This window comes from Nannospalax galili, unplaced genomic scaffold (genome assembly GCF_000622305.1).
Source record: "Nannospalax galili isolate Female #2095 unplaced genomic scaffold, S.galili_v1.0 scaffold189, whole genome shotgun sequence".
Classification (NCBI taxonomy): domain Eukaryota; kingdom Metazoa; phylum Chordata; class Mammalia; order Rodentia; family Spalacidae; genus Nannospalax; species Nannospalax galili.
In genome coordinates this window covers 4,408,413-4,420,268 of record NW_008360331.1, presented here as the reverse complement: position 1 = coordinate 4,420,268, position 11,856 = coordinate 4,408,413, and the positions used below count along the sequence as shown (strand labels likewise).

Here is an 11,856-nt window from a genome sequence, read left to right as displayed (position 1 = left end):
TAGAGGTGGAACACACATCTGGTACTGTAGACCAGGCCAACCCTGTTGGAGGGGAAGCTATAGGCCCTAGTGGGGAAGCCACTGCAGTTGTTTGGTTAGATGGATGTGATGCACCTGCTAACGTGCCATCCAAGCATCTGTGTTCTCGCCCATAGGTTAAGTTATTATAGCAGCCACTGTTTAGATGGTCTTGCTTCTTGCTATTTGTGATTTTGTATTAGATGGAATCCCACTGAGATGAGCCAACAGCCCATGAAAAACAGATTATGCAGAAATCCAAGAGTTCAGTGCCCTGCCACAGTAGGAGGAAGATCATCCCACACCTATTACCCCCTCCAAGGCTCAGGGACTTTTGCAGAAGAGGTTGGTGGAAAGAATGTAAGAGCCAGAGGAAGGGGTGGAGTATTACCTGGAAGTGTCCTCTGACCACTATGCCGGCAAGCTATAGTCATGCCTCCTTCCCACACTCATCAAGGAGTTGAGGGGGGAGTCAGTTTCCCCTCCCACCCAATCAGTCGACCTTAGCTGCATGTGGGGGAAGGACTAAGGATATATAAGCCAAGCATGTCAATGTCATGAGGCACCTCTCTTGCCATTTTGTGTGGCTGTTGGAAGTCACAGTATCTATATTTGAGTGTGGACTTTCCAGCTCAGCAGTAAATGGGGGGGCACCCATTCTTCTGTAAATAAACCTCCACCCTATGTTCTGTTAGCAAGCCCAATAAACTTGTTAGGATTTAAAAAAAAAAATACATTGTCAAAGATTTCTAGGCATGCCCAGCATTTTGTTGAAACCTTCTCTCAGTGCTGTGGCAGTACTGAATATGAGGCTAGCAAGGCAGGGCATTCCAAGGAAGGGTGGGATGCCTTGGGAAGTGGGATAGATAAGGAGTGTCTGTAGATCAAAGAAGGTCATCAAAGGAGAAGGTAGTAGATGGGACAGTAGGATGAGAAAGGGGAAAAGCAGGGAAGGTAGCCAATTGTCACCTCCCTCCCAGGATTTCTAAAGTGGGAACAAAAAAGGCCAGTAAAACACTGAACAAAGAGCTGTGGAAAAGGGGACAAGAAATCTGGCGCAGGGCTGTCCCACTGTCTCTGCCTTTTCTGCCCAAGTGCACCTTGCACCCCTCCCTGCAAACGCCTCTCACCAAAGGAATTGTAGGTGTTGGTGTATTATCGAAGCATATTCTTCCAGACTGTCTGGAGGCACTGGGGAGTTTCTCCCCGGCAACCAGTGAAAGCCAGGGCCTGAGGAACCAAAGCAGAGATCAGAGAGTACTCCTAGGAACAGAACAGCAGTCTCTGCCAACAACCTAAGTCCTCCTGTTGTGGAGCTAGGTTTGATATTCTTCAAACTTTAGCATGTTGGGTAAGTTCTTTATTCTAACAAGGTTTTTATTATATCAAACTCAGTAGCACCCCGGTGAACCCCAGTTTGTCATGGGGTGATAAAGGAGGGTTCTCCTGAGGTCGCATACAGAGAGAAGGCAGGAAGCAGCTATGAGCCTCACTCAAGCATGTCATGCCATTCCCAAGGATGATGCACTCTGTTCGACAAGGACTGAGTCACTATGGTTTCAGACTTCCAGGCAGAAGGAATTCCTTCCTCCCTCCCTCACAGGAGTCTGGGAACCCCAGCATCTCCAGCAGAGGTCAGCCCGGTGAGTTCTACTATGATCCAGTGGGAGACCCAGGATGGTTGCTATGCTGTAAGTTTTTCTGCCTTCTTCTCACCCAGTCTTTTTCCTTGGACTTTTGTTGGTTGGTTGGTTGGTTGGTTGGCTGGTTGGTTGGTTGGTTGGTTTTGTTTCTGTTTTGAGATAGGGTTTCATGTAGCCCAGGCAGGCCTCAAGCTTACCACTTAGCTAAGAGTGGCCTTGAGCTTCTGATCCTCCGGCCTCCATCTCCCGAGTGTTGGGATCATAAGTATGCCCCCATCCTGGGTTTTACATTGTGCTGGTGATAAAACGCACAGCTTTGGGCATGCTAGCCAGTGGAGCTACAGCACTGGCCCTCAGTCCTTCTTCCATGGAAGAAACAATCATTGTCTGTGAATCAGCCACCAACCTAAGCATCAAGGGGATATGGGAAAGTACAGGTAATTGTGCAGCAATACTGACACTGTACTAGAAACAAACTCTAGGACTGAAGTGGTAGTTGGACTATAAATTGTGAACCAACTCTAAAGATTTTTCTGATGTGGAAGTCTCCTCAGTGTTCTTGTGCTACCATAGACAGAACAGAAGGTGGGCAAGTGTGTGCCTACACCCTCTTCTATAAGCCACAGACCAACAGCATTAGGGAGAAGCTTCAGTTTGGCTTACAATATTCCAATCCCAGGTGGGTGGGCTAGGCTCTCTTGTCTTTGGTAGAAACTGGCTGCTGGTGATACAGTGTGGGTGTCAGAGGTACTGTCTGAGTTTGCATAGTTCCTGACTGACAGTATGCTCCTGCCGGTGCCTCGGGCCCTGGGTGGTGCTGCCAGTGGGAGGAGCAACCAAGTTTCACTTCCTGGTTGGTTGGAGATCCAGCCACAGCAGGCTCCTATCTCACTGAGGAGCTGTGTGTGAGGAGTGCACATCTCCTTCTCATAGTATCTGGCAGGGAGTCAGCAATCAAAGGGAAGGGAGCGAATGGGCAGAGTGGAACTTCTAGAAGGGAAAATGAGTGCCCCGAATCCCACAGATGTGTGGAGCAGACCCCTGGATGCAGACCTACTCCAGGACTTGGGGTAAGAGTGCTTCTTCGGTGAACCTGACTTCCCACTCAAAAGCTTGCTTTGATCAATGAGTATTTTCAGCGTGTGCCTTCTCTGCCATCCTGCTCCTCTACCACGGTCACTTTATTAATTTGTAACCAGCAGGAATCTTCCTTTGAGGCCACTGATTCATTGTAAAAGCATAGATCACCTTTCCAAAAGTGAAAACGGGTAGATTGAGAGTGTAGGGCCGAAGTCAACTGTTGAGCATTCTTGGATGGTAGGGACAGACCTGGGATGTGAGTCAAGGTTGCCTATTTTCTTTGATGTTGCTCTGCCTGGTAAATAATGTGTCTTTGAAGAGTTCTAAGCCCTGCCTGTCTGCAGTGAAGTGTGTTGCTGGTTCCATAAACAGAAAGGATACCCTGCTACAAGTGAGAGATTTTTTTCATAGCAAGAATGAGGAAGTCCTACAGCAATCTAGTTTACATGGATCTTTCTTCTGACCAGGCCCTTGTGAGCTCTTGCATGGGTGTCTCTTTGTAGGGCCAGCACTGGGCCTTTTATACAGCCACAACCCAGGAACAAGATCAAATTTCTGCATCAGATAGGTGCATCTTTAGGTAGGTGAAGTCATCAGAGTCCTGCCTATGCAAAGGGAGCCAGTTGACAGTACTCATTGGGACAATTAAAAAAGAAGCAAGAGCCCCACAAGGAGGAAGGTTTCCTAGGCAAACTGAACTTTGCACCAAGACACATGCTTCCAGAGAGGGGGAAGCTACACCTGTTGTCTACATAAAGTAGCTAGAAATGTTCCTCACACCCAGTCATAAGAACTGCTGTCTCCTTCTTACAAAGGATAAAACTAAGCACCACAGAGCTTTAAACAGCTTCCTTATCTGTCACATCAGTGAAATGGCAAAGCTGAGGCTCCTACCTGTCAAAGGCTCTGTCTTAACAGCGAGAAACAGAAGTAAGATGAAATCTCCATGTAGAGATTGTATCTTTATGTGCTGTTACTGTAAAAGTTCTCATGGGGCCCATCAGATGGCTCAGCAAGTAAAGGTGCTTGCCACCAGACCTAATGGCTGGAGTTTGCATACACACACACACACACGCACGCACACACACACAATATAATAATAAAATAATAATAATAATAAAGTATATAAAAATAGTTCCCAGTAATTCCTGTATTTAGACATAAAACTAAGATCTTTGGCATGGACCACACCTTCATGTGGTAAATCAGATAAGACAGCTTGAATTTTCAAGAAAGGAACCTTTTATTTGGCCGCAGAGTTCCAGGACCTCTTCGTACTTTGAATCTCAAACAGGAGGTAAAAGGCCCCTCAGCGAGCATCAGACCTGGGGTCACAGAGTCCAGCATTAAAGCTACAGCTTCACTGATTAGTACATCCTGAGGCTTTGCAGCTTTGTTTTCTCCTTAGACCACTGCAGTAAGAAAGCCCAAAGGAAAAGACACAGTCAGGAAGTAGCCAACTCTGTCCCTTCAATTCAACAAATGCTGGAACCCAGGATCTGTGCTTCAAACCTGTTGGCTCACTCAGAGGACACAGGTGAACTCGTCTCTGCTTGGGATAACCTGAAGCCAGTACAGGTGAACCACACACTTCCCTCCCTAGACAAAGAATAGACACTTGATACTAAGTCTAGAGTACCCAAACAAATGGTGCATTTGTGTCCACACTAATCTATTTTAGAAGACCTGGAAATTTATTAAATGTACACGTTTGGTTTCTATAATGATGAGCAATGCTCAACTTCACTGTACACTAGACAGGGCCAAGGAGTTTTTGGTTTGGTTGTTTTGTTTATGTTCTTGTTTTTATTTTGGATACAGAGTCTCATGTAGCTCAGGCTCCAATTCAAGCTGTAACTGAGGATGATTTTAAATTTCTTTTTTTAAAACTCAAATAGAAGTTTTAGAAATATTTTATTTATTTTTATTTTATGTGTATGAGTGTATTCACTACATGTATGTAAGTGCACCTGTGTTGTGCAATGCCCACGGAGGTCAGAAGAGAGCATCGGATCCCTTGGAACTGGAGTTAAGGATGGTTGTCAGTGGGTCCGGAGAATTGAACCCAGGTCCTCTGCAAGAGCAGCCAGTGCTCTTCACTGCTGAGCCATCTCTCCAGCCCCGATTTTTAAATTCTTGTTCTTCCTGCCTTCATTTCCCAAGTGCTGGGATTATGGGAGTACACCGTTACACTTGGTTTTATGGGTGTTGGGGACATGAACCTAGGGCTTTGGACATGCTGAGTAAGCCAAGCTCTCTTACCAGCTTCCAGGGTCTATGTCTTATGTCAATTCTTGGTGTCTAGGTCACACACCAGACAAAAGGTGTCTACAACCCTCTATGTGATTCTAAAATGAGACTGAAATTGAGAATCACAGCACACATGTTTATTCTCTGGAGTTATGTTAAGTGTGGTTGGTTTTATTGTTTATTTTAATTCTGTTGGATGTGACCTTAAATTTTAAATCACTAATACATTCTAGTATTGTGTTTGGAAGTTTTGGAGGCATTTGGGTTAATAACTAAATTGAGGTGTATTTTACATTTTGTAAATGCACTCTTTTCAACTGTATAATTCAATAATTTTTAATATCTTTAAGAAGTTGTACAACTATCACTGTAGTCAATGTTAGAATGTTTTCATCCCCCTCAAAAAACTGTAATGAATATATTTCATTTAAACATAATCAATGACCCAGGGCCTTGAGAGATGGCTCAGTGGTTAAGAGCACTGACTGCTCTTACAGAGGACCCGGGTTCGATTCCCAGCACCCACATGGCAGCTAACAACCATCTATAACTCCAGTTCCTGGGATCTGACACCCTCTTCTGATCTCTGTGGGCATTGCATGACACAGGTGCACTCACACACGTGCAGGAAATACACTCATACACATAAAATAAAAATAATAGTAATAAAAATATCAATGGTCCACCTAGGTAGGGATCAGAGCAAGCCTTGATTCCTAGCATTCATTTAACTCCCCAGTATTGGCCAGTTCTAGCTACTTGCTCTACCAGAGAATGAACAAGTTTCAAGCTGCCAAGGATTTAACTTCCAGCTTGTAAAACTGAATATTTAATCATCTACAAAAGCCATATCCTTGGCCTTAGGGCGCCTCTTGGATATGCTTTCTATAAATGATAACTGAGAAGTCTTGGCCAGAACCTGTTGCCTCTGGCAGAATTCTGAATATAAATGAAACTTGTTCTTTGAACCTTTAATCCACTTTGGTGAGACATGATCTGTACCAAACCTTCTGATTAATCCAGTTCTTTCAAAGCTCCATAAAAACAAAATGATTTCTTGTAATGGACAGATAAAAAGGTGTCTAGGTTTAGTGATTTAATTTTTAAGTCTTTTTAAATTATTGTTTTATTTTTATTTATTTATTTTTATTTTATGTGTGCGTGTTATGCCTTCATGTATGTAAGTGCACCCATGTCATCCAATGCCCGCAGAGGGCAGAAGAGGATGTTAGATCTTCTGGAACTAGAGTTACAGATGGTTGTTAGCCGCCATACCATGTGGGGGGTTGCGCCTGAGTGCCAGGGCCTGAGAAGGCCAGAAGAGAGCATCTGATCCCCTGGAGCAATGAGCTACCCCAGTGGGTACTGGGAACCCAACTTTGGGTCCTCTGGAAGAGCAGGGTGAGCACTTAACCACCAAGCTGTCTCTCCAGCCACAAGGCAGGCATTTTAATAAAGGTACAGGCAACAGCATTTGGGCTTTGCTGCCTTACCTTAACATAACTACTCACATTACTGTTGTGAAAAAACTGTTAGAGAACACAAACACAATGACTTGATAGTGTTCAAAGAAAATATTAGGGACACTGAAACCTAATTTCAATTTTCACAAGATACTCTTTTATCCCCCCAGTCATTTCAAAATGTTCAACCATTCTTGGCTCTCATTCCATAATAAACAGGTGGTTGGCAGAATTGTCCCTTTGATATGGGAATATCAGGGTGTCTTTGAGAGTGAAAGAGCCTTTCTCTGCTCTCTTGTGCTTGAGAGGCTAGGGTCCTGGAAACTCAAAGGCCACCAAAGCCACCTCAAACCAGAGGCTTTCAGATTCTTGTCTCACAAATTCAAACAATGAAATGCACAGACCATAGAGGATGAGTTTTAGAAAGAAGAATTTTATTATAAAGAGCTTAGGAGAGAGAAGGAAGGTAGAGCTCCTGTAGAGAAGGAGGGGTCCTCAGGAGTGGGATTCGATTGGGTCTCATTTCTTGGGAGTTAATAAGGTGTAGTGGAAGCAGGTGGGGAGGGAGAGATGAGCTGGTCAGTCCAGTTTCATTCCAGATGTCCAGGTCCCTCAGGGTTCTGGCTATGTCCTCAGCAAGTCTCCCAGGAACAGGGAGTAAGTATTCAGGGCAAAGAGATAAGAAAAAACAAAAAACAAAAAACCAGACCCCCTTACTGGCATCTCTAGCCTCTAGCTATGGTGGAACAAGAAAGATCTTTGGCTTAGCTAGTTCTGGCATCTCTAGCCCCAGGTAGAGAAAAATAGACTGGTAGGTCCAAGGAAATTTCTAGTTCTTAGCCTAGAAAGAGACTGTCATTTTTCTTTTGGGGTCTTTTTACCCTAAATTGGCCAGCGAATTTCTGCCTCTTGTTCTCATCACCATGGCTGGCAGTTTGCTGACCCAGGAATAAGTGATAATCAATACAGTCCCTATTACAAAGAAGCTACTTTGTGTACACTAGCTCTGCTCCTCAAAAGCCATTAGCGTTCAAGCCTAACACATAGGAGACTTAAAATCTGAGAAATCAGGTTGCCTGAAGTTCCAGAGTATCTAGGTCCAATGCATACGATTATTTCACAAGCCAGGTCACTTCCTTACTGTGACAGCAGTTAGTTACTGGTCACCTATTATGTACCAACACCATGCCATATGAGTGTCATTTAACCTCCACAACACTTACTGTACATACAGTATTAGATATTTATTTCATAGCTGCAGAGGGTGACTTTAAAAGTCAAGTGTACTGATGGTCACAGCCTTAAGTAGTAGAGCTGAGAAGCATGGCTAGGCGCTTACCCCAGAGCTGATGGATTCCCACTGTGCATTGCTGCTTCTCCCCAGCCCACCAATTAAGACTATTAAGTATTACATGGTAACCACTCACAAGCTCTGTCTTCTGCCCTTTGCGTGAAGAACTTAAACTCACACGCTGCTACTAATGCCATCTGTATTTACAGATGGGACAGTGAGGAACAGAACTCTTCCGGATGCCCAGGTTTGCAAGCGCCCACAAGCTTGACCACTAATGCAACTTCCTAATTTTTATCAAACTTCTTTCTTCTTATTAAACTAGTAAACTAGTACTTTTGGGTACTCATGTAAACTGAGGGAAGAAAAGAAAGTTCTGTGACTACTATAAATTAACAAAATGTATTATAAAAGGCATTAGTCTTTCTCTTCTTTCCATAGAACACATGTACATGCACACAAAGTCAGGTCAATAATCTAATGAACCAAATCTTTGAATTTGATATACCTTCAATTTTCTGGGCTAGAAAAATAGACTAAGAACATTCTAAAGTCGAAAGTGTTTACAGAGATGTAACACCCAGTAGACATTAAGCCTTGTTCCTCTTCTGTGCACAATTCTGTAATCTTGGATTCTAAAAATGGAAGGTGATTCTTCTGTGGCTGTTTGATACTGTGTAACTAATGAACTGCCAGAGCTGTCTTGGGTCAAGTGAGTTTCCTCTTCGGTTGTATTTTTCTGTTCCTCCCATGGGTGACTTCCTCCTGCTTACATGTTTGGAAATCTGTCCCACGGGTTCCTCATGTTGGGAGGTGTTCATTTGCTGCATTCTTTGCTCTTGATTCATTCATAATTCATGTGTTGAGTGAGGACATGATGCAAGGTGGGGAGGATATGGAAGTGAAGCATGGACTGTACAGAGGCAGTGTATACTCCATATATAACTAGAATGTTCTATAGTGTGGGCTGAGGGCCTAACAGTGTCTGGGGAAATATCGTGCCTGTCACAGGAAGGCCACATTGCAGGTGGAAAAGGTGGCTTTGGATGATATTTGTCAACTGAAGTCAGAAAAGATAGCATTTTATACAGGAAAAAAGTGTCATGAATAAAAAGGGAGAAGTGACAGACAGGAGCATTAAGACAATAAACAGAGCGCCTGTGGCCTCAGACTTGGGTCATTCCCTGGAAGCCAGCTGGGTGATCAGCATTCTTTCTGGTCTGCTTTGTTGGTGTATCCACCTGGGCTGCCATGAACTCACACCTTCATAGCCAGACCCTTGAGCTTCTTTTTAAATTTATTTTATTTATTTTAAAAATATTTTAATTTTTAAAAATTTCTATGTATGCATGTATTACCTACATGTATGTATGTGCACCAGTGTTGTATAGTACCCCACGAGGGATGAAGAGGGTATCTGATCCCCTGGAACTAAAGTCACTGATGGTTGTTAGCCACTATGTGAGCGCTGGTTTCAAACCCAGATCTTCTGTAAGAGCAGCCAGTGCTCTTAACCACTAAACCATCTCTCCAGCCATGAGCTTGATTTCTTAAAGCCTTGGTTGATTCCTGGCTCCTGTAGTAACTCCCTTAGAGAATGAATTCTACAGTTGCACACTCTGGTTCCTACTCCTTAGCGTACATTTGCCTAGAATTATAGTCCACGCGGCAGCTGGAACTTAGCTCTGCTCTTTGCTCACCTCCAGCTTCTTAATGGGCAGACCCCTCTGAAACCCAACAGCTGGCGCCTGTCTAGCTTATCTGTTGTTTAAAAATATTTGCACTTAAAAACAAAAAGCCCAAGATCAGTCATTTAATTTATTTTGATACAAGGACTATATAAGAGAATGCTACTTTTTGGAGACATGTGGAATTATATAGGGCTAACATCACGTCTAATTTACTTTACAACTGCTCATCAGAAGCTATATAAAAACATGGCAAAAGTTAAAAATTTATTCTCCCCCTTCTGACTACATGCGACTACTGGATGGACTGACTAGACTGCAGTGAATGAATTTACGCTGAAGGACATTTGGGTAAAAACGCCTGAATGAATAGGACTCAGCATGTATGGCAGAGTGCATAGTGTTTGGTGGGGGGATAAGAGGAAGCATGCATGGGGGAAGAGTTCTGGATTGGAGTGGGAAATGTATAAAATTTTAAAAGCTCAATAAAAAGTTAGTATTGTTATATAAAAAAGATAAAAAGAAAAAATAAATAAAATAAATAAAAATTTATTCTCCCTAAAAGGTGGGTACTATTGGGTAGGTGAGATGGCTCAGCTGATAAAGGTACTTCTGCCAAGCTTGACGACCTGAGTTCAATCCCAGGACCCACATAGTGGAAGAAGAGAACTGACTCCCACAAGTCACTCTCTGACCTCTGTGTATACTCCATGAGTAAGCTCACACTGCATACTCCTGTGTGTGTTCACGCACACACACACACACACACACACACACACACATACACACAAAAGAATGGATATCATTAGATCTGGACATTGCTTATTCTGCTGTTTGTGCTACCTCCTATTTTCCTGTATACCTGAAATTGTAATAAACAGTTAAAATGGTCAAAAATTATATTAATATGTTAACTATAAAAAAATTAATAAAATAGTAGCCATTTTCTACCCAAACATGTCTACCCAAAATGACATTGTTCAAATTCTTGCCAGAGTGAATTGTGACTGTCCTATATTTAAGATTTTTGCTCTGGCTTTCTGGTAGGGTGTTTGTTTCATTATCTCCAACTTGCTCTGTGTCAGAGCAGGTACTAAGTCTGGTCTTTGGTGGGGTCAGTCCATTTCTTTAGGTCAGACTTCAAATTCTTGGGCTGGTCTGTATCCCAGAGGGCTTGAGAGAGATTTGGTGAGTGGGACAATACTGAATCATTGGATATTTGTAGGAATGTAGAGTTACAAGATCATCACATTTTGGTTTTCGGTAGAGGAACTGGGTAGATGAGCATGATGGGGGAGGCCCTGGTCCAGGACCCAAGAACTACTTAGGCAATTTACAGTAAATAAGAAACTGGAGTGATGTTGAAAGAAAGGAATTGGGTGGGAGCCACATTCTGCTGCTGAGCACAGTAAGCGATTCACATCCAAACAAAACACTGCTCTACTTTTATTTTTTTTAATGGAATCAAAGACAGTTTGAAAACCTTGGTGTCTCACACATACATTTTAGTTCATTCTTTGCTTGCTTGGGCACTGTAAACTTCTGAAGCTGCCTGGGTTCGTGCTGTTCTGATTCACCACCTGTGGCTTTCCTGTTCTGGGTTGATTCATCAGAGAATCTTAGACACCACATTGCAGGTGTCAATCTTGAGGTACTAAGGGGTTAGGCCACCCATTTCGTTTCTCCTTTTGGAAGGAAACTCCTTAGGAGAAGGACTGTAATTTGTCTATTCTGTATGAGCCTAGCATTTGACAAAGATCAGATGTTTAGTGGAAAGAGACTTTTATTTTATTGGTGAAATAAGCCAATAGTGGTTAGAGGGACTATAGAATCAAGTGATATAGAAGCGATAACTAACTAATGTAGCAAATATCTGCTTGTACTTTTACACCCTTAAAGTTTAGGAATCTCCTGTACCCACAATGGTATTGTTCCAAAACACTTAACCCAAACGAGCATTTTATAAGAGATAGGATACAAGCGTAATCAGAGCTAGTTAAGAGTCACTTTGATTCCCCTACGAGATGGGTTCTCTGGGGAGAAACTTGGTTTTAGGATCTTTGCCCAGCTAGCATAGACATCCTCAAGTTCTTATCCACATGATTTTCTTCCACTGCAAGCCACACATGTTCTGTGTCCAAGCTGCTCGGGAGCAATGATATTCTTACACTGTGCAGACCACCCTGGGGACTGAACTGTGACTGGGTTGCTATGATATGATGCAATTTCCATCCCTCCCTCAAGTCAGTGGCTGGGTCCCTAGACTGCTCCAAGTGCCTTGCATCTCTTAGCATATGAGTTCATTTGGGTCAGCTCTGTGAATCTCCCTTTGTGACAACTGTGTCCTGATCTCCATGTGAGACCTCTGTCTCATACCTAGTTCATTGTTTGGGTCTCTGTGGGCCTTTATCTCTGATTCTCTC

General features: G+C 43.1%; 1 protein-coding gene across 3 annotated transcripts in view; it reads left to right on the top strand.

Annotated features, from left to right (window-relative positions):
• The first annotated feature begins 1,582 nt into the window (after positions 1-1,582).
• Positions 1,583-11,856, top strand: part of Dapp1 (dual adaptor of phosphotyrosine and 3-phosphoinositides 1) — a 54,772-nt gene continuing 44,498 nt past the window's right edge. For 2 of the 3 annotated variants that reach the window (XM_029560254.1, XM_008826169.3), the window contains exon 1: positions 2,528-2,731. In XM_029560254.1, coding sequence (XP_029416114.1) covers positions 2,634-2,731 — 98 coding nt within the window. In that variant the 5' untranslated portion in view covers positions 2,528-2,633. Of the gene's footprint in view, positions 1,710-2,527; positions 2,732-11,856 lie in introns of those variants that run through there. The other variant, XM_029560253.1, reaches the window with a different exon arrangement.